Source organism: Malania oleifera, chromosome 12 (genome assembly GCF_029873635.1).
Source record: "Malania oleifera isolate guangnan ecotype guangnan chromosome 12, ASM2987363v1, whole genome shotgun sequence".
Classification (NCBI taxonomy): Eukaryota; Viridiplantae; Streptophyta; class Magnoliopsida; order Santalales; family Ximeniaceae; genus Malania; species Malania oleifera.
The window spans coordinates 80,884,333-80,908,123 of NC_080428.1; the positions used below are offsets into that span (position 1 = coordinate 80,884,333).

General features: G+C 36.2%; 2 protein-coding genes and 1 pseudogene across 5 annotated transcripts in view; 1 reads left to right on the forward strand and 2 right to left on the reverse strand.

Moving 5' to 3' along the window:
- LOC131144664 (uncharacterized) overlaps window positions 1–5,713 on the reverse strand; it is a 36,216-nt gene extending 30,503 nt beyond the window's left edge. For 3 of the 4 annotated variants that reach the window (XM_058093443.1, XM_058093442.1, XM_058093445.1), the window contains exon 1: window positions 5,421–5,713. In XM_058093443.1, coding sequence (XP_057949426.1) covers window positions 5,421–5,532 — 112 coding nt within the window. In that variant the 5' untranslated portion in view covers window positions 5,533–5,713. Of the gene's footprint in view, window positions 1–3,241; window positions 3,368–5,420 lie in introns of those variants that run through there. The other variant, XM_058093444.1, reaches the window with a different exon arrangement.
- A 1,416-nt stretch (window positions 5,714–7,129) lies between these two features.
- LOC131144029 (methyl jasmonate esterase 1-like) lies at window positions 7,130–7,563 on the forward strand (annotated as a pseudogene).
- Window positions 7,564–7,931: 368 nt separating this feature from the next.
- On the reverse strand, window positions 7,932–21,342 carry LOC131144665 (very-long-chain 3-oxoacyl-CoA reductase 1-like). Its single transcript, XM_058093446.1, has 3 exons — window positions 20,214–21,342; window positions 20,040–20,109; window positions 7,932–8,404 (listed from the first exon to the last, which is right to left on the reverse strand). Exons 1-3 carry the CDS (start codon window positions 20,849–20,851, stop codon window positions 8,150–8,152), a joined length of 963 nt encoding a protein of 320 aa, XP_057949429.1. The 5' UTR covers window positions 20,852–21,342; the 3' UTR covers window positions 7,932–8,149.
- Window positions 21,343–23,791: the final 2,449 nt, after the last annotated feature.

A 23,791-nucleotide genomic window follows, 5' to 3' on the forward strand; every position in this document is an offset into this window, starting at 1 on the left:
GTTGAAAGAGCACAAAAAAGCTTGGAAGGAATATGGATGTTCTATCATGGTTGATGGATGGACTAATGAGTGTTCAGGGGTCCTGATTAATTTCCTTGTGAATAGTCTTGCTGGTACATGGTTTTTAAAATCCATTGATGCCTTTGATTCTATAAAAAATGGTGATTTGATGTTTAAGTATATGGATGAGATGGTGGAGGATGTTGGTGAGGAGAATGTTGTGCAGGTGATAATTGATAATGCGAAGAACATGATAAATGGTGGAAAGAATCTTATGGAAAAGAGGGAGAAGCTGTATTGGACTCCACGTGTTGCACATTATTTGGATCTCACGTTGGAGGATATTGCAAAATTGAAGAACCATGCAACCACAATCCTAAAGGCTAAGCATGTAACGACCCCCAAAATCGTATATATATAAAATGGTAGAAAAATTCAGGGCATCACAAAGCAAGTTGTGAAATTTATTCATAATCATTCCTATATGCTTGCAATGATGAGGAAGCATTTCACCAACAACAAAGAACTCATCCGCCCTGCAGTGATGCGCTTTGCTACTGCATTTTTGACAATTTAAAGCCTTTACAAACAAAAGCAAGGCTTTCAATCTATGTTCTCTTTAGAGATGCGGTGCACTTCTATATATGCAAAAATGCATGAAGTTATAAGGACTCACTCAATTGTTCTATTTCACCAACATTTTTGGCCTCATGTGGCTTACGTTATCAAGAGTGTTGTCCCTCTTGTGTGTGTTCTAAGGGAAGTTGATTCTGAGGAAAGACAAGCCATGGAGTTTATTTATGAGTTGATGGATTCGGCAAAGGAAAAAATTGCTACAATTTTTTCTAGAAATACTAAGAAGTACGGACCCATTTGGAGAAAAATATATGATAGATGGACGCCACAACTACATCACCCTTTACACGTTGTAGGATATTATCTAAATCCCCAATGCATTAAAAGGAGAACTTCTTTGATTGTGAAGAAGTGAAGAAAGGAATTATTTGAATGCATGGATATAATATATATGAGGAGAGGCTAGCTGCAAACATCCAATTGGATTTGTTTGACAATGCACGTGGGGAATTTGGGACTCGAGTGGCTATTGACTCTAGAATGTTGAGAAGCCCATGTAAAAATAATACTTCAATAAAAATTAGTCAATTGGTAATAGTATTCTATCCTTGTTTCTTCTTATAACTTAGAAGTATGTGTTTCTTATTTTGTATCTGATTCGTGGAAGCGTTTTGGGACAAGAACCCTAGAATTGACAAAGTTTGCTATTCGTGTTCTTAGCCTAACTTGCAGTGCTAGTGGATGTGAGAGGAATTGGAGCACATTTGAACAGGTTTTTGTTCTTACAAATGCCATATAATTCTCATTTCACTCAAATATGCAAATATCTTCTAACATCTAAAAATTTAAATGGCTTAAATTCAATTGTAGATTCATACGAAGAAGGGGAATAGATTAGAGCACAAGAGATTGAATAGATTGAATGCTCTAGTTTATGTGAAGGAGAAGACTATAAGAAGAAGACAAAATAATGATCCAATATTGGTGGAGGAAGTAGATTCAGAAGATGAGTGGATCACTGAGAAGGAAGAACTTGTCCTCCCAAAAGATGCTTCTTGGGTTGATGATGAAAATCTCTTCGAAGTTAATGTTATTAGAGCTTTGCCGGTGGTAGCTTTTGAAGGAGATAATGCTTAAGCAACACAAGCTTGTGGTAGCTCACATTCCATAATTCCTAGCAAAAGGAAGACTAGTGATTATTGTGAGAACTTGAGTACGTACAAATCAATAGTAATTTTTGAATCTACTAAATTATCATTGTATCATTCTCCCTTTCTCCTAAGCCCCAACGTATAGCTTTATTTAATATCCAGTCACTCAACACAAAGGCAAGAGCCCAAAATTGGTCACAATTGAGGAAGATGATGATGTTGAAGTGGGAGAGGGGGAATTTATAAGTGGAAGAACCCCTACTATAGATGAGTTTGATGAATACGAGGACTTTGATGAAGACCTTGATACTTCCCTTTGAACTTTGTTAATTTAGATTTAGATTCTAGGAATCTTGGATGATTAGACATTGTGATGCTTTAATTTGACTTTTCCTCTTCTTTTTGTTATGTTTATTTAAGAGTTTAAACTTTAAAGCATGAAAATGGTGTCCATTTTGTGATGTTACGGCTCATGCTTATCTTTTAACATGCATTATTTGAGTTTGTTAGCTAAAATTGGCCTATACGATACTTAAGAATTATGCTTTTAATTTTTTTTTTCTCCATTATTCTAAATTTTTTTCTCATTTTTATACCATAAATAAATTTATTTTATTTATTAATTATTTAAAAGTATATAGTCCCAAAAAACTTACACCTCAATGCCTTAGGCTTACGCCTTACCTCGCAGAGGGTAAAACGCCTCGCGTTACGCCTTTGCCTTTTAAAACATTGGTTTCTTCTTTCATATGCTTCATTGAATTCCACTCATTGATTGGAGCTTGCCTCCATAGTTAAGGGTGGTGAACGACTATGCTACAAGGTACATATGGGGCCCTTAAGAGTAAAATCTGCCAAGATATTTTTCGATTTGATTGAACCAATCAAATAGTATATGTAGACCTCCCTCTTGAGTGAACTCAAGCTGCTGAGTCCATACATCAGCTTGCTATAAACTTGCCCTGGAGTACATATATTATGGACAAGAACAATATTTAGGCTACTAGAAGGAACACCAGTGCCAACAAGTCCCGTCTATTTTCTATCATGATCAATAATGTTAAAGACTGGAAATTTTGGATGCCAGAGCATCAACTTTCTTACTGAACTAATAGACAATTTGATTTTGGAAAGTAACAGTTTGAGAGTTGATAGAAGCTACTTGGGAGGTTGATTCATGAATCTGCTTTCTACTCATTCCTTCCACTCATTCATTAAGCTACTTTGTGAGTACCCATATTGAACCGATCCTTTGTCAATTTTTTTTTTCTTTTTCGTCAAGCTTGGTTTTACTGAACTGCATCGGTCAAACTGAGGTTCATAATGGTTCCTTTGACTAGTGGAACTTTCCTTCCTCTTCTTTTCTAGAGGGTCAACTTCCTTTGTGTGCAAACAAAAGTGGATTTTGAATGATCTGACTAGGATTTCAGCTATTTAGTAGCAGCACTGACTGCACAATTGCTTTGATGAGTGGCGGTAAGGACCAGTGAAAAGGGACACTGACTAGTAATAACCTATGAATGATTTGCTTCTTCAAATAAGAGTAGGGTTGGACAACTGGAGGCTTGAACTGCGATGAACGGCAAGATGGCAGCTTCAATGAGCGGTGAAGGAGAGAGTTTCTTCAATGATGGCATAACTTGATGGTGATAGAGATGCTTCGATGAGCCCTGCACAATGATAACAGTCCATGAATTAAGGTCAATGATGTTGATTATGGCTAATTGACGACAAAAAAAGACAAAGGGCATTGATTGCTACAAAAGGCTTCGTCTAAAGCGAAGCCTTTTTGTTCAAATCTGATGTGGTTGGGCTGCATGAGTTTCTCAAGTGGTGAAAAAAGGATGGGATGGTGGAGAATAGGGGCTAACAATGGTTTTGGATGCAAATGGTAGTAGAAGAGAGAAAAAAAAGGTGGTAGAGATGGAAAGGAAAGGTCTATGGATTAACAATATTGATGGAGGCAGAGGTAGGGTACAGTGATTTAAGTTGGAATGCAAACCTAACAGGTTTAAGCAACCTTGTCAACCACTCGCAGATGTGATGATTATACCACTAGACCCAGGACCAATGTCCAATGCAATTTGATTTCAATTAAATTTTGAATAAAAATAGTACATAGGAGGCCTTATATAGGCTTACAAAGCTTTAAGTAATAAAACAACATTTATAAACATAAGTAAACTAAGATATTAATATTCTAAATAAAAACATCCTAACATTTTGATGATATGATCCCAATAAGATAGCATAAAAAATGCAAAAAAAAATAATAATAATAATAATAATACCTCATGCCAAATACATTAGGGTGAACTTATTATGAATCCACAAAAACACTGTACCGAAAATGTGATAATACTGTTAATACATCATTGAAGGCCATACGTTGGGCCTGTGGCCACAGAATTTTTTGAAGCTATATAAAGTATGCTACTTTTACCAAGTCAATTGACAAAGGTAATAGAGGGGTCACTCTGCAAAGAAGCACATATCATGAACAAAAGTAGAGAATGTTGCTGCCTGAAGTAAATCATTTTAAAATCCACAATTTCATTGTACTATGATATATTTCCAGCATTAGATAATTCTTAACAAAAGGAATTATGGCGAAATGCAAGCAAATCTGTCAACACAACTCCAAGAAAAGTAAACAACAAAATATTTGCAGCGGACTCTATGAAGAAGCTATAATGGAAAATACTATTAAAATGACAGTCTGACACACATCAGATGCAGATGTTGTTCTCCTTAGGTACACTGCCCACACACCAGGGCAGAGGAAAGTTACTATCAACCATCTCAATTCAGCTGGAGGTAGTAGAACACTGATAACACTATGAAAACATTTAGATGGTTGAGCAAAAACAAGAAAGCAGAGAATAAAAGGATGAATGATGAATATATAGAAATCTGAATTTCAATTGTAGTTTTTAATAGGCCAGCCTTTGGCATTGGCCTCGGTCAAAATTTGGCAAACCTCAGGAGCACTTCCAGAATCCAAGGAGCACAATACCACAGAAACCATATAATGAGCAACAGCAATCAAAATTATTTCAAATGATTTTTATTAGAGAAGACAAGGTTCAAAGGCTCCAACTGGGTACTAAGGCCACTTGGCTGTTTCTAAGGTAATGAGGAACAACAACATTGTTGAAGACAAGGCCCGAAGGCTCCAACTGGGTACTAAGGCCACTTGGCTGTTTCTAAGGTAATGGCGAACAACAACATTGTCTAAATTCCTACGCTTTGGTTAAAGACTATTATCATTGTTTTTCTTTTTTGTCAGAAGACAGAAAATATTTTAATTATTTTTTGTTAATCTAACATAGCTGATGGAAATTTCCACCTAGATAAACGAGACTGCTGCAAATAGGGTTTCAAGATATAGATATTATTCTAACCTCACCTATTTTTGGCCAGTAGGCACAAATAAAATTTTACCCAGAGACATGAGTGAAAACAATTAGTACCAACCATAAAATGGTATAATTCGAGCACAAACTATAGAAACGAGAAGCGGACAATCTGCCAGAAAAGACGTACCGAAACGCTATACACCATGATTATGAGTAACCTTATCCAGAGGAAATAGAGAAGAAAGAAATAATCGGACAACGAACAATATAAAATGTGAAAGATATTAACTTAAGAATATTCAAGAAACGTGAAATGGGCCGAGGGGATTATTACTTTTGAGATCGGCAACAGTCTCAGAATCGGAGACCATAGTCGCCAGGTGGGTGTCGAGGCTGGTGTCGATGAAGACTGTGTTGAAAACTGCCGACCCATCTGAATCGGCCATTTGACTCCCGCAGGAAAGGAGAGGAGACTCAAAAGCGAGCTGGTACGACACTTCGAAGCTCTTGGTAGGGTTTTGGATGCATCAATGGCGGCAGCTGAGACAGAGGAAGAGAGGGTTTTCGAAAAGGCACGACGCAGCACCGCGAGTGGCGCTGTGTCACCTTTTCGGAGCAAATGTTGGAAAACCCCTGCGCATTTAATTGCCTTTCGTCTGTACGGTTTTTCACTTTTTTAGTTTTTTCTTTTTGTCCTTTATTTATATATTTATTGACAAAATGTAGTTAAAATTTTGGAGGGAAAAAAAGAAGAAAGAATAATGCCATTTACCACAGGTGGCATTGCCACAAACAGAGAGGAAAAAGGAAAAAAAAAAAAAACTTTGAGGGAAGTTTAAATTTCGATATTAAATTTGAATTTGTATATATTCATATAGAATTATATTAAAATTTATTTAAATACTCGTAGACTTTCACTTTCAAATATAGTATTAGATGGTGTCTGAGAGTATAATTTTTGGATCTTAAATTTGACTTAAGATAGATTTGAATAAATTTTAATATAATTTTATATTAAATTTTATTTAAATTCAATGCAATTCCAAGCTCAAAATTTTTCCAAATATAGGATCAATATATTTGAAGATATAGAACTAAAGACTTTATATTCTCAAAAAGTATTTTAAAAATTTTATAAACTTTAATATAATATTATGTTATATTTTTTTCAAATTTAAATTTAAGGCCTATAATTTTTATGCTTTTTGCATTGGTGATAAATTGGTCAAAATTTATGTAATTATGAGAGCTTTTAACCATCCATTTTATACACTAGCATCAAATACAATTGAACTTTAGTCTTTTTTATAACTTGGGAAGTTCATATGATACATTGATTAGTTCATTTTGCATTTATTTTGTACTTTCCCTTGCATATGAACACAAATGAGCATAACTAAATTGGAGTCATAAAAGCCGAGCCCCAACACTCCCACCTTTGTCAACTTGTTCATTGATCTTGAGAGAACACTAGGCCCATCTTAGGATATGGTGTGAACTATTCATTTGCAACTAGATCTGTAACTCGAGACTCATGTTCAAACCTAGTTCCAACTATTTGAGTAAGTTAATGAATCAATTGTATTTTATAATACTACTCGCAAACCTAATCAAGTATAATCAAATATTTTTATTTTATTATTTTTATTTTATAAAAGTCATCTAACATATATTTTGCATATATATTCACTACTAAATATACTTTATAAACGTATTTAATATCAATTTATTCAATCAGTCAAGTTTGATTTTGACACACTTGTGATCAAATTGAGTTTTTAACACTTTTGAGATCTATCCGAGTTAAGTTTACAACTCAATATTTTCAAGTTGAATAGAGTTCAAGTATCTTACTATTAATATTAAGTCGACTCGAATACACCCCCTTCCCAGCACCCTTGTTGTCCAATAAGCAAAAAATACTGAAAACAACTCATAGAAAGCAAGCCAAGCAGGAGGTTAAAAAGGACCCTCTTACTGCCTTCTTGCCCTAGGGAGCAGAAGATTGCCATTTTATCACAACCATGAAGCGCCACTTCGTGCATGGCGCATGCATCAGTGCATGGTCCTGGCCGCACCACAACCATGAAGCGCCACTTCGTGCTCGTGCGCCTCGTGCATGGTGCATGCCTCGGTGCCTAGTCCTGGTACAAGCTGGTTCCTCTTCTAAAGTCTTCTGGTCACAACGTCACCGCCATGGACCTCGCAGCCTCCGGCATCGACCCGGCGCAGGCCGACAACTTGCGGTTCATGTCCGCCTACTTCCAGCCGCTGATGGACTTCATGGCGGCTCTCCCGCCCCGGCAGCGGGTCATTCTAGTCAGCCACAGCTTCGGCGGAGTAGCCATCTCCAAGGCCATGGAGAGGCTCCGGAGAAGATTGCTGCGGCTGTGTTTGTCACTGCCTTGATGCCTGGTCCTTCCCTCAACATTTCTGCCCTCTACCAAGAGGTATGCGTACCCTTCTTCTTCTTCTGACGCATCAGCATTCATGCATATATAATATTTATGTTTGTGCTTGTGTGATCACCAATCGACAAGATTATTCCTTTGTAACCAAATGGTCACATGTTCAAGTCTAACTTAATAAAATGCATCTTAAACTCTAAAAGATAAGTTATGAAATAATTCATATATTTTTTTTAATTAGTGTTCTTTGGCACCAATTAAATTCTTGGACACAACTCACTCCTTCATTTGTCAAAAAAATAGTGTTTTTTTTTTTTTTTGGAGAAGATGTTAGTTATACATTAAGATTTTAATGCGTGTTGAGTCATGTGACTAAGGATGGTAATAATTGAATTTCTCTTTATATATATATATATATAACCCTGCTAGATGCTCCATTGATAGGAAAATAGGAAAAATCCAAATTACTAGACTCATGGAAGAACAGTACAGCAGATTATAAATTAACAAACTCACATAACCATGCAAAGTCTACAACTCAAATATGAAAAAAAGATCTATGACTTCCAAACAGAAAGCATGCTGATACTTGATCAGCCAATGGAACTGCCCATACCAGTCCACCTCCATAATTGGATGATGAAGAAAGAACAGTTTATTCCTTCTTCATGGATTCCTTCAGTTGTCCCCTCTTTCTAATCTTGAGGCAGAACCCGAGACGCCATGCATCGATAGCAGACTCAGGCACCAATGATGCCAAACCCCAGAGAAGAGAATGGGGCCAGTAAGGTGTGCATCGAGGTTCATAGCCTATACTGTGTACAGCTGCCCGGGCATACCCATCTATAGAGGGAACAAAGAAGGAAGATTTCCTGATTGATGCCATCCTTGTCGCCACATATAATGGGACCTGCATCCAAGAACCCAAGTCATATTTTTTTTTAAAACAAAAAAGAAAAAAAAAAAAACAGAAAAAGGTAAAGAACATGGTTTCTTGCGTAGGTATGATCAGCTGGGATATTCACACCGAATCTGCCATTGAGGCAGGTGGGATTGAACCATTTTGAATTTGCAACATCCATGCCATTTACTAAATAATAATTCGTTGCTCTCTTTTGTAGCCTTCAATGTGATCTATTATAGTTTTCAAAATTTTGCAACAAATTGACATCTTCAACCCAGTAAATATCTTTTTGTTTTCTTCTTATCTGTATTCCATCTGTGTGTGAGTGTCTGTGTGTCATGGTGGTGATGGTGGTGGTGGTGGGCGAGGGGAGAGAAGTGGGGGTTGGGGAAAAATATTTGGAAGGCGGATCCTCAAAAATCAAACCAGTTGAGTGAAATTGGAGAATAAAAACTGCATAGATAACATGGGATGTTAGGATCTTGCATTGTGATAAACAGACATGGCCTTCACTCCCATAATTTGATCAAAAGCATACAATACAACTAACATCAAAGCCCTCAAGATTAAGGTTACATTTGGTTTGTGAATCTATCCCTACATATAGGATCGAATACAATGGAAAAATGTAGTAAAAAATGTATATCGATATAACAATTTTAAAAGAAGTCACCCATGCAAAAAATTTGTTTTATTCATCCATGCAATAGGGATGAGAATAAACATTACATGGAAAAATTTGGGAATAGTTATTTTTTATCTATTCTATGTTATAGACTCCAAAAAAAAAAATTGCATTCTTATTTGCTTTATGGTAAAAGCATAATTTTTTTTTTGTAAATAATTTATTATAAGCAGTGAAACCTAAATTACATTGTCAACACAACAGATGGCACCTCCACCGGCCAATCTCAAAAATTCAAACAGAAAAAGTAAAAATAATTGCAAAAGTTACATATCCAACCACATTGAATATGCCCCGATGAACCAACGAGGCATCTGAAAAAAACAGGTTAAATCTGTTATCCAATGTTTCATAGATACTAATAGTAAAAAGAAAAAATTGGAAGATAAACTTCTAGTTATGATTTCCCAAGAAAATTAAGTCGATTATTTCCATTTACTCAAAAAAATTATTTGAAAAAATAATTAAACCCTATTGGATGCCTCTTACGAAGAAATGAAGTTGTGTGCAAATTAAATGCTCTCTTTGTGCAGGATATGCTTGTTGAAGAACATACCATTTCTAATGTGCCCAGTGCCCTAATTAGTCACTTGTCTATGGCACTGGAGCTGAGACACATTACCATTCTTTGATCAGGCGGCCATGTTAATTGTTGAGTGGTCAAGAGACCATTGGATAATCAGATAAAAAGGTTTTCCTTATAATGATTTTGTTTTAATGGCAATAGCTTGCTAAAGAGCAGCCTCTTTTCTACATTGTCCTTGTCAATTACCACAGATACCCACTCATAAGTAGAATGATAGTGTTGGCCTAACATAGCTTACTAATCTTATTTTGATGATAATAAAGAAAAGGTCACTTAACATGTTTTGTTGCAAGTGATGAGACTTCAGGAATCAAGTCATTAAGCTCAAGTTCAAATGAATACAAAAGCTGATTGCAAGACTCCGTGGAAAAAGAATATGAAAGCTTGAAGATCATGAGAGTGTGAATATCAAAGAGGACTTGCTAAAAGCTTAGAGAATTTGAAGCTCAAAGTCAAGATGGACAAAACAAAAGACAAGCATGAAGACTCCAAGCTTAAAATGTTTTAATGTCTTAAGAGAGTTTCTATATAAGTACTTCATTCAAATGAAAATTTGATTGGATTTGTAGCTCATTAGGAATCTCAGTGACTTAGAGACCATGTTTTGAAAAACCTCGAAAAATTCTTTTCAAAAGTCTTAAATTATTTTGGGGAAAACAAAAGAGCAAAAAGAATTTGAAAACAAAATTGAAAAATCAGTTTTTGGTCTTTTCAGGCGACTGACAAGGTTTTCCCAGTCGACTGACAAATATTTGAACTGATTTTGAAACAACCCGAGAGGACATAGTCGACTGACTCGTGTGTTCCCAGTCGACTGACTCATTCTGTGTTTGAAAATCTCAGAGTTTTAAATGGATCCAGCCATCCAGGTGACTAACTCCTATTTCCTAGTCGACTGACTCTTCGAGAGTTTAAATTTTAAACATAACGGGTACTTTCTAAATTTGATTTTTTAAATTCTAACCATTATGAAAACTTGGGAAACACTCCAAGTCACTTAGGGAATACGAAATACTCTTGATTAATCATCTATAAATACCTCCGCAAGGCTAAGGATTCAAATACACCAAGCAATTACAGCTACAAGCTTCTTGTTCTCAAAACTCTCAACACTCTCAAAAGCTCTCTTGTGCAATTACTTTCTAAATTTCTCTACTCAGGTTTGCTGGGAATCTCTTATACAATTCTGAGTCTATATTGAATTCTTTCAATCAAGAAAGAAAGCACACAGTGATATACTTCCAAAGGCTTCAAACTCTTTCAATTAGTACTTTGAATTAAAGTATATTTTAGTGCTGAATTATTGTACTAATCTGCTCTTGTTGAGAATGTCTTTGTACACCAAAACTTGTTCTTGTTTTGTAAACGGTTCAGGTTCTTGAATCGTTGTTGGACCAAGTGTGGGGTATCATTTCAAGAGGCACACTCTAGCCTATTGAAGGAGAGATTGCAAGGTTGCTCCTGCCCATAAAGGAATGGTTATAGTGGAATCCTTGGGTGGTTTAGCCTAAGGCGAGGACGTAGGCGGGTATAGCCGAACCTCGTAAAAACTCGTCTCACTCTCTTCCCTACTCTCATTTAATTTCCTATTTATATTAACTGCATGGTTGGATTTTAATTTTTTTGATCATATACACTACGTGGATTGGAAATTAAATAAACCAAGATTTAATTTGATTTTGGGATTGTGAAAACCTAAAGGGAGTACGTTGGTTGATCAATATAAATTGCGGAAACCTTAAAGGGAGTATGTTGATTGATTAGCACCCAAGACTAATTAACTGAAAGTTTATTTAAAGTCTGAGTTTTGGGAAGATTGTTGGAAGTTCGAATTGTCCATGAACACAGGGCTTTTTATCAGCAAGCATACATTCTCAAACTCTACTTTGAATTACTGAATCTTGACAAGCATTGCTGAACTCTTTCTCTAGTGTGGATTGTGTTAAGTTTGTGTTGATTGGATTGTATTGAGTTGCTGAAAAGAATAAACAAATTGGCATATACATTCATAAAGTTTTACAAAGTTAATTTTCCACTAAACTTGTAATTGAAAACCTACTTTGCTTGTGCAATTGCAGAAATTAAAATAAGTTAACAAATCAATCAAAGAAAATTTAAAAACCCAATTCACCCCCTCTTGGAAATACACCTTCCTTTTCAGATAGATCTTGCTCACACGTGATTTACAGAAGTTTTCATGGTTATAATGTTACAGCCTCTGTAAGTGTTGTCATAGAACAAATGTTCACTAAGCAAACAAGTAAACAATGACTCCACCAATAGGATGAAAGTGTGAAGCAACCACCTTTGCCCTATTTTCCAATCCAAAAGGATACAAAAGCAGATGATAAAATTAATATTTATGAACTGAAGATCAGATCACACTGTTTGACATCAAAGGCAGAGGCCAGATGATGCCATTTAGACTCTGTAGTATTACTCTGTTCAGTTTTTAGTTGTGTTCTATGTTTCAGTTGTCAGTTAGCTAAGTTAGTTCAATTGGCAGTTCAGTTAGTACTCATTAATCAGCATAGTAGTTAGTTAAGATGTTAGTTGCTAGTAAATCAGTTGTAATCTAGCACATATAAAAATAGGGTAGTATGAGATGATTGCATGGTTGAAGTAACAACTGAATCAGAATGCATTTTCTCTCTGTTCTATTAGTTGCTGCTTCTTCTTTCCCCCCTGTTCTTTAATTCTCTCGGTTCACTGGTTACATGATCAGCTGGTATCAGAGCAGTACGTGATCTGGGCTGAAGTGGTGATCATGAAAGGTATAGTGTAAGAAGCTTAAAAGGGGTGTCTTGCCAATCCAAGAGACATGAGGATTGGGGAATTCAGCCACCAAAGCGAAACCAACAAACAATGGGATATCATTGAGTCTCCAAGGATTGATTTTCATTTTTTAATAATAAGTTGGGAAAAACCAAGGAATTGGATTACGAACTCTCCAAGGATTGATTTCCATTTTTTAATGGTGAGTTGGTGACAAACCAAGGGGTTGGATTAGGAAGTGCAAAGAATACTTCCAACTGAGTGAGGTGCCCAAGTCAAAAAAGGTTGAGCTTGTTGCCATGTAATTTGAAGGATGGATAGAGATATGATATTATTTATCTCAGAAGAATAACAAGAATTGCACATAGAACAAATTTTCCATAGCAGTTGTTAAATCACTGCTTTACCTTAAAGCTTAAGCTTCAATGCATATCAAGCCTTCACATTCCCATGCGCATGCAGCCCGATTCCATATGAAGCTGCAGAGGAAAACAGATAATGAATAACACCCACAATGTTTCATTGGTAATACTAATTGCAATTGGTAATCCAATCAGACCAGAAGTCTTGGCCTTGGAGACACTACTGATCCATCAATCTTCCAGACAGCCTCAATTGTCTTCCTAAATTTTCTCGCCAAATCATGCGAGGTCTTCCACTAATTTCTTCCTTCACAAACAGTCAAAAATCACTTTTTCTAAACGGTAGATTTAGACTAATTCCCCAATCATCCACCATTCAATCTAGAAAATGTTAAGCCCCATTTTCCTATGGAATCATCCTCCCTCTCTTTAAATTCACCCACTTGTTCGTATTTTCTTAAACACCCAAATGCCAAACGTTGTCATGGTAAAAGAGGTAGATCAGACCCGTCTTGTTGATAATTTTCAGCGGCAATTACAGTTTCTTGAGTTCTCTTGATGCTTCATCCGATGTTCTTGTATGAGTTTTCGTTTTGGTTCGGTTGTTGCTCAACATAGTAGCAAAGAAATTTGACATCTTGGACTCCACTCTCCGCCCTCCGTTCTCTTCCCTCTTTCTCCATCGTTCTGGTTTCTTCAAGAAACGTGTAATGAATCTCCTAGTGTGAGCTAGATGATTGGATGAATTTCAATAAGAAAATGGAATGAATGAAATGAATGGATGAATTTCAATAAGAAAATGGAATGAATGAAATGAATGGATAAATTTCAATAAGAAAATGGAATGAATGAACGAATACTGAATGCAATAAAAATGGAAATGAAGTTACAGGTTGGCTGGTTCGAGAGAGCCACTCTCCAAAGAAACAAAGAAACAAAACAAATTCCCAATTCTCTAGCTCACCCCACTATTCCCGCTGCTCCTAGTTTTATAACAACAACTAGCAACAAAAGCAACAATAGAGAAACTAACTAGAACAAGGACTCAAATGGGCTTTGGCCCAGCGCCCAGCCCTAGTTATCCTCCGCTCACACGTGCACGCACGGACGCAAGCTTCCATTCAATCTGATTCACCTCCTGCAGACGCCAGAGTTTCCTTCAATCTGCCTCGCTTCCCAGATTATGAAGAGTCATCTCGATCCACAATATTTCCACCCCACACCCACACAGTTCACCCAGCACCAATGTCTTCCTCACTCCTGTTAACCATAGGTGGCCTCCAACGTCCTCCGAAGACACTCGGGTCTTCCTCCTACCTTATTCGAAATCAACCCATAGCAAAACGCCATCTGAGTTCTTCCAAAAGATCGAGTCAATAGAATTTCAACTGAAAATACGCAAGATTACACATTTTAGCTCAAGATGGTGTCAAAAAAGAACATCCATCTTTGATCAAGGTTATGTGTGAGGGGGTGTGAGTCCAGTGAGAGGTTATGTCAGCACCAAATACTACTCAATTCCATCGCCAATCTTGAATTTAGATTAAATAATTCTTGCAATCCATCGTTGCTTCAATATTCTTCGATTTGATTTTTTGCTAGAAGCATCAAATTTCCAACGCTAAAGGGCATTTACAATAGTATTTTCAGTCGGTTGTCATTAACTTTTAATTTCAGCCACTGGTGAGATCTTCTCCTCTCCTATTATTATTATTATTATTATTATTATTATTATTATTCCAATAGATGGTTAGTAGTGTAGATTTTGTGTTTATGATTTGTAGGCATAACATATGCACTTTTTTACTTTCCATTTGCAAATCTTGGAGCATACAAAGTTTTCCAAAAAGTACTATTGCATGGGTTTTTTTTTTTTTAAGTCTAACTTGAATTCACACCCAAAATTGTATGTTTCAGATTTTTAAATACATTGTGTTGTTTGTGTGCTTTCTACTAGTTGTAGGGTGTGATTTAGAAAATTGTCTATGTAATATAAGTTTGCATTAAAAATATATATATATTTATATATATATATTCGAACTTGCTTTATACACATAGCTAGTCCCAAGCCCAAATAAAGAAGCAGGGTTATGTTGGGTATCTGACAGCCATCATAAAACTTTAAGATCTTATATCATCATGAATTCTTACCAAATTCACCTAAGTCAAGAGAATAGACCTGGTCACTGTAGAAAGGAGAGGGCATAGAAGTCAGCACAAGAACTTAGGATTATATTAGCAACTTGGAATATAGGGACATTTGTAGGCAAAAGTACGGAAATAGTAGAAATAATGTTCAGAAGGAAAATTAACTTAATCTACCTTCAAGAAACAAAATCATGGAGAAAGCTAGAGAAATTGAAAAAGTAGGGTTTAAACTTTGATATACTGGAAGAGAAAAGCATAAAAACAGGGTGAGAATTATCGTAGACAAAGTTCTAAATGATAATGTAGTGGATGTTAAAAGAATAGAAATTAGAATATCTCTAGGCCTAGAGATAGTAAATGTCATTAGTGTGTATGCTCCTCAAGTAGGCTTAGAAAAAAATCTTAAAAGGCAATTTTGAAAATATATGAATAGTATTTTACAAGGGATATTAATGTCTGAAAAGACTTTCATAGAAGCTGAGTTAAATGGACACATTAGAAAGGATAATATAGGCTATGAGAGGATACATGGAGGCCATGATTATCGAGTTAAAAATAAGGCCAATGATACAATATTAAATTTTGCCATGTCGTAGGATTTGATTATAATGAATACTTGCTTTATAAAAAGAGGAGAACACTCAATAACTTTGAAGGTTAGACTTAAAAAAAAGCAAAATAGATTTGTTCTTAATTAGGAAAGGGGATCGTCTATCTTGTAAGGATTGTAAAGTTATCCAAGGTGAAAGTTTGACTACACAACAAAGAGTCCTCGTATTAGATATACATAATAAAAAATGGAAGAGAATGAGTAACATAAATCAAAACCAGAGGACTAGGTGGTGGAGCTTGAAGGAAGGTAATTTAGTAAAAATTCAAATATAAGATGATAAAAGAATGCGATTAGACAATAAGGAATAAGGTAGATGTAAATACTATTTTAAATAAAATGGCTAAGTCTAATGTAAGGATAGCAAAAGAGATTTTAGGTAAATCCAAAGGTAGATACTCAAGTAGTAAAGAAAGTTGGTAGTAGAATTAAGAAGTCTAAAAAGTTGTTAAGACAAAAAAAAAATTGGTATAAAATATGAAAAAATTGTAGAAATAAGAAAAAATCTTGAAAAAAAAAGTGAGGAAAAATGCAAACTTCTATTAATGAAGTTAAACATAAAGCTTATGAAACCTTATATACCAGACTAGATACAAAAGAAGGAAAAAAAGACATTTATCAACTTGCTAGAGCAAGAGATAGAAAAAACAAAAATTTAGGTGATGTAAAATGTATAAAGGAAGAGAATGATAATATCTTAACTAGAGAAGAAGACATAAAACAGAGGTGGTGAAGGTACTCAAATAAATTGTTTAATGAAAACCAAAATGAAACATTGCACTTGGAATTGCCAAATGAGGAGAAGACTAAAATTAGCAGATTTATTCGCAAAATTAGAGTCCTTGAAATTAAATGGCGTTAAAAAAATGAAAAGTGAAAAATTTATAGGACCAGATAAAATATACTTTGATAAATTGTTTAATGAAAACCAGAATGAATGATTGAACTTAGAAGTGACAAATGAGGAGAAGACTAAAAATAGGAGCTTTATTCGCAAAATTAGAGTCCTTGAAATTAAGATGGGGTTAAAAAAATGGAAAGTGGGAAATCTATAGGACCAAATAAAAAACCAATTGAATTTTGGAAACGTTTAGGGGAAAAAGGAATTATTTGCTTAACTAAATCTATTCAATAGTATTATAAAAAATCAAGAAAATGCTCGAGGAATGGAGGAAAAGTACGTTAATACCTTTATATAAAAACAAAGGTGATATTCAAAACTGTAATAAATATTGTGGAATTAAGATAATGATTCATACAATGAAATTACGGAAAAAGTTAACTGAACAAAGAATAAGCCTTGAAATAAGGATATCAAAAGATCAATTTGGTTTTATGCCTGGGAGATCAACAATAGAAGCTATTTATCTTTTAAGAAGTTTAACAGAAAATTTTAGACAAAAGAAGAGGGAATTGCATATGATTTTTATTGACCTAGAGAAAGCATATGATAGAGTACCTACGAAAGTTCTTTAGTAAATTTTAGAAAAGAAGGGGGTATGTAGTAGATATAATGAGGTCATTAAGGATATGTATGATAGAATAGTAACTAACATTAGAACTATAGAAAGGGAATCTAGAGATTTTCCAATCACAATAGGTGTGCATCAAAATTCTACTTTGAGTTCTTACCCTTTTACTTTAGTGATTGATGAACTTACTAGGAATATTCAAAATGAGATCCCTTGCTTGCAAATGATATTGTGTTGATTGAAGATAATAGGAGCAAAGTGGAATCTAAGTTAGAACTTTGGAGAATTGCATTAGAGTAAAGGTTTTAGGATAAGTAGGAATAAGACAAAATATATGAAATATAATTTCAATAATGTAAGAAGTAATAGTAGAAAGAAGATTAAACTTGATAATCAAGAAATTAATAGTACTAATAGATTTAGATATCTTGGATTTATTATGCAAGCAGAAACAAAAATTGAAAAAAATGTAGTACATAGAACTAAAATAGTTTGAATAAAATGGAGGAGTGCGTCAGGTGTGTTGTGTGATTGTAGAACATCCTTAAAATTAGAAGGAAAGTTTTATAAGACAACTATGAGGTCGGTTATGCTTTATGGCAACATGTACAAAAAGTAAAAGTTGTTGAAATACAAATGTTCAAAATGTAGGGCAACTAAAAAACAACATGTACAAAAAGTTAAAGTTGTTGAAATGTTAAGGTGGATGAGTGGTATAACATTAAAAGATAAAATAAGAAATGAGCATATGCACAAGAATTTAGACATAGCACCAATCGAAGATAAGATAAGGTAAGGATGACTTAGATGATCTAGGCATTTGAGACGCAGGCCTAGTAGAGCACATGTAAGGAAGAGTGAGTTAGTTATTGTTTTTGGCACAATGGTAGGTTGTGTTGTTGTTGTTGTTTAAAAACGAATGAGAAACACAACAAGAATACAAGCCAGGACCTTCCTAGCAGCCATGGCTCTGACACTATGTTAGCCTACCACTTCACCCATTAGGTTGCGGGCCAACAATGTAATCAAGCCAACGACAATATGTAGAAGAAAGTGAGTACAAAGATTTTGCAGAAGAATTCTGAAAATTACATCAAACTAGATATATCAGGAGAAATTTGTGGAGCTCACATATTTTCTTAGTAAGTGCTACACAAGGTTATTCTAAAAAACCTTCCTTATTTGTAGTTTCATGCGTGGGCTTCCCAATAATATATGCTCTATGGTTCAAATGCACAATCTAGACCTACTTCATTGATTGTGCGTAAAAAAACTGGCAATGCAAGAGTCTATTCTTCAAGACATGATTATAAAAATGAACCAATTCATATTCCATATGTTCACAGTGTGCCCAAACCCATAAATAACCTGCTTTTCCTTCAAATTCCAGATTCGATCCTTATTAAAAGTCCTACAATCACAGCTACTACCCCCAAACACCAAATATCAACTTGACAAGGGACAAAAACAGTTTCACGCCTTTAATTTCAAGAAAAACAAAAGCCTAGATCGTGTGGATGTTCAAAACAGGAAGGAAAAATGGGTTGCTTCAAATGTTATGAGAAATGTGTTCTTTCAAACAAATTTAAAAGTAGACACCCTTGTTTGTTTGTTGCAGAAAAGGGTACTAAGTTTCAATGAAGGAAACTATGTGCTGAAAAGAGCTTCAAAGAGAAGAAAGAACGAAATCTAGGAAGAAGCTTTAAGAAAAATATCTTGAGATGTTGAAGGAAGGGCTCCAAAGAAATGGAAAGAGCTTATATATTGTGCTTTGATATGTCTGCTCAACAATTCAACCAACATTATAGGGAGTTGAGGTTATGAATCAACAGAAATTTGCTCAACCAATGCTAAAGGCCCGTTTGGAACTCGGAAAGTATTAAGGAAAAGAAAGAAATATACTATGGAATTCACATTTTCACGTTTGGTTATCAAGGAAAGTCCGAAAGAAAATAGAAATATATACCAAATCCATGAACAAAATTTGATTTTACACATCATTACTACTTGCTTTTTCCTAATTTTTAATCATATCAAAACAACTTTTCATTTGTCATAATATTAAATATAGAAGAAAAATATAATGGAAAAATGAATTTCCTCATTATTTTCCTTTCCTTTTTTCCAAAACAAAATCCTTGATCCAAATAAAGTCTAAATGAATTAAGGATTCTACTCATTGGAGGGAGAAAAGACAATGCTAATTTGCAGAATATTGGCACTGTTTGACATAACTCCATAAGGGAAGCATATATGATATACTTTAAAATTTTAAGTCATTAGCAATAGCAATGAGGATATAAGAAATTGCATGACCACACAGCTCTTTCAATGTACTGGGAAAGGAATTAGCTATCTTTTTGTCATCTCTTGCAAGATCCAAACAATAACTACAGTTGAAAATTTCCTTCTAGTTCAACGTCATCACTTCCATCCTTGGAGAGAAAGATGTGGTTAATGGGAGGAAAATGTTATGGTGGCATTACTGCTTGTAATTGAAGGGAATCTATGCAAGACATAGTCATTACTTAACAATTTCTCGAGACTGCTGATGGAGAAGCTAGTGTACTTGAAGAGATTAGGGGTTTAGCTTCATTCTTATTCTAGTGATTCTGCCTTAGATCCTTGAGGACAAGGATATTGTGAAACAAAAGGCAATGTTATGAGCTCAAGGTAGATCAGGTCAGGCTGTTTAAGCTCTCTATTCTCTCAATTTACTGGTTATGATCTATCTAGATTAGATCATAACATTCATGCATATATATATATATATAGAGAGAGAGAGAGAGAGAGCTCACGAATCATCTTTAGGGTATAGGGTACTGCGGCAACATATGTGGATTTCCAGTTCCCCACACCTTTCATGTTTTGTTCACGCTTGAAGTGTGTGTGTGTGTGTGTGTGTGTGTGTGTGGGCGCATGCGTGTGCTGTGGAGGATAAGCATAATATAGGAAATCATGAATTCCATAGCTCAAAATGATCTTAAAAGCCAGCAAGAGTACCTGACACTGCACATCAATCCCACTCTTCTTATATTCAACATAAAGGCTCCTCGAGAATTGATCAATATACCTGCAAAGAGTGCGCCCAAGAAAACTCCATTTCAGCATTACAACTTTCAACACAAAAACTTAACTAACAGAAACAACGTCAACAAGAAGAATTAAAATGCTCACGATTTTGTGGCAGCGTAAACAGCGTAGAGCGGTTCAGAGGGGATCACAATTGCAGCACCCGACCCAATATTCACAATTGCGCCTCTTTTCCTCTTCAGCATCCCAGGCAGAACAGCATGCGTAACCTTTGTGGTTCCCTCAACATTAACTTTAATCAAATTCCTCAAAAGCTCCTCATCCACTTCGTGGAAGAACTTCGCATACGGGTACGAAATACCAACGTTGTTAATCAAAACCCCAACATCCAAACCTTCGATTGCTTCCCCAATCCTTTTAATACCCTCGTCGAGATCGCCGGCGAAATCAACTACAACAGTCTTGATCTGGATCTTCCCGTATTTGGACTGAATCGAGTCCGAAACATCCTTTAGCTTACTAGGATTCCGACCCACCAAGACCAAATTGAGCCCTTTCCGAGCGAGCTCAAAGGCGAACCCCTTACCGATACCGTCCGTAGGTCCTGTCACCACCGCCCACGACCCGTATTTCTTGAGATTCTTGGGGGGTCTGAGAAAACAAGCGTAGACCCACTTGAGAATGCCCAAGAAGGATTTCAGAAGGCACAGAGAACCCACGGCGAAAAACACGAGAACCCAAACTGGCTGAGCTTTGAGTTGGTCCAAGAAACAGGCACCCATATTTACTGAACTGAGAGGGGAAGCAGAAGGATCTATTCAATGGGTTTATTGCAGTGAAGGATTCAAAATAAATAAGAAGATCCAGAAAGGAACTAGTGCATAGCCATGGATGGTGAAGGTAGCTTACTGGATCCTGGTATTAGAGTGGGAAGAAACGGACTTTTCGAGGGCAGAGGGCTTCGTGTTGTTTAAGTAATAAGAGTGGCAAGTGGCGGATGGACAGCTATAAATTAAACCACACGGCGCGCGAGAGAGAGAGAGAGTGAGAGAAAGAGAGGCCATTGGGATGGACTATAGGCAGAGTGGTTGGAAGTAGATGAGCTGAAAACTGCCCACATTAATCTCCATTGAAGTATAATCGCAGAGGCTTGGGAGACCTACGCCTTCCTCAGCATTGTCAATTCCAGAAAAATATCCACGTCCATTCTTCACGAAATTTCGTTTTATCTCTATCTGTATTATCTCTCTCTCTCTCTCTCTCTCTCTCTCTCTCTCTCTCTCTATATATATATATATAGATGATTCGCCACCATAATCATAATTGATATTATAATCCAAAACAGAGAAAGAAAAGGAGCATGACAATTTCCCTTCCAACAAATCAAATGGTACACTTGATTTTTTCTTTTGCGATCGATAAGGTTGTCCTACAATTGTTTTATTGATATTTTTGGAAAGTATGCGAGTTAAGTTATTGAAGGAGTTGGTATAAATTATTTTTTATAACTCAATTCAATTGAATTTTATTTTAATTTTATTTGAGTTTGAGTTAGGTTTTACGAGTTTAATGATTTTAAGGGTGGCAAATTGAATTCTTAGGTATACTCCAAGACTGGAATGCTGCTGCCAAAAGTGCCCTAGCTTTCGCTCGCAAGTACTTGTGAGCCTCTGCCGCCAGACATCTCCGAATGACGATTCCGAGAGAGGCAAGCGAGGAATTTGCCCTTGCTTGCGTCCTTGTGAGCCTCCGTCACCAGATGTTTCGATTTTAGCTGTGCTAGGAGCCTTTGCTTTCACTCACGACCGCTCGTAGCCTCCGTTGCCGGACGTCGCCTCCTCGTAGGCGAATCTCCGAACGGCTCGTCGTTCCCTGGATTCCTCCGACCCTCTGTCCAACAAGTAAAGTGAATCATGGAAGGCTCAAAGCTTCATTTCCTCTCAAAGCCGATCTATGGACATCTTCTCAGACCTGTCATCGTCGGACGTCTTGTTATGTAGGCAAATCTGTGGAGATCTTCTTAGTAGTTTTCTAGTTTCATCCAACCCCTACCCAACTAGTTAAGAAATTGAACCTCCCGCTCGCATCCTGCATCCCCAACCTCCTCCTACTGTGCACGATTCGATAGAGTCACTAGCCGCAACCACAGTCAGTCGTTCATCTCGTCGCCTGCAAGATCTCTAGGACATTGAATTCCTTAATCAAGTATGTCTCTCTTCAACCATCACATGGTCTAGGGTTTTTATGAAGTTAGGCGACTACGATGGCGGTGCTTGTCGGCCCTTTAGTGGATCCTCCACCAGTGGGGCCTCTTTCGAATGGTGGTTCAAGACTTTTGTCGTATGCCCGTGTAGTATCACGTTCTCATGTTGTTAACCTGTCGTCTTCCTCTTTCAAACTAGTCATGAGATATTCTGTTGATGTAGATGGAGATATTATATTCATTTTTTCTGAGGCTAAGATGAACAAAGTGGCAGAAGATCCGGTTAACGTTAGTTTTGAAATTTTTGCGCTCTAAGCCATCCATTGACATTATCTGTTTGAATATCATAAAGTCTTGGAGCATTTCGGAGATCCCTTCTGTTAGTTTCATGGATGATTTTCATGTATTGGTTCAGATGAATTATGAACAATATTTTCTTCATGGATGGTCTTGTGAAGGAAGGATTTTGGTTGGGTGTCTGTTTCATCTTTTTCAATGGACAAAGGATTTCAATCTGAAGCAGGAACCATCCTTGGCCCCTCAATGGTTATTTCTCCCTGGTGTTCCAATGCACATGTACAAGCCTGATTGTTTATAGATTCTAGCCACGAGGTTTGGTCGATATCTTGGAACTGACAATGCTACGCTTAATCGAACTAGGGCTACAGGTGTAAGAATGTGCGTGGAGGTGGATTTATTGGCAGATTAGGTGGAAGCTTTCTCGATTGTTGTTTTTGAAAATCAAAAAAATTAGTAGAAAGTGAAGTGTGAAAAGTAAGGATTTTATTATGAGAAATGTCATAAACAATGGCATTCAAAGGTGGTATGTCGAGTGGGTGAAAGGAAACAAAAAATTGGGGATAGACATAAGGATACGAAAAATGCTAGACAAGAAAATCGACAAGAAGTTTGGCGTGTGAAGAATTTGGGTAAAAGGAAAGAAGTTCAAAGAGAATTGATAGATACATGCAATGTTGAAGAACCTTTAGAGGTGGATCATGTTCAAGAGGGTGCAATGAGATCACAAATTTTGCCAGTGGTTGAGATAGTTATGCAAAGTGAGATGGAAGAGGGTGAGTTTGTTCCCGAAGAACCGAGGCCTAAAGTGGAGATTTTGCAGATGAACACAAAATAGTATGAGATTGAGCAGAGGGAGGAGATTGTTGAACCAATCCTAGGTGCTCGCGATGCTAATATGTTGATAGTGGAAGATGCTATAGTAGTGTATGATTAGTTGATGACATCTTGTAACATGGTTTCATAAATCTTAGAACAAGAGTGTACAATCATTGTGATACCCCATGGAAGAAAGACTTAAAAAGGATTAGATGTTACTACCCATATCAACAAAGGTGCACCTTTCTTTTCGAGAGTCTTCCCATAAGAACTCCACAGTTAAGTGTGCTTGGCTTGGAGTAATCTTAGGATGGGTGACCTTCTGGGAAGTTTTCTCAAGAAGTGTGTGAGTGAGGACAAAACACATTGAAAATGACATGTATTGGTATGTGGGGCCATTAAT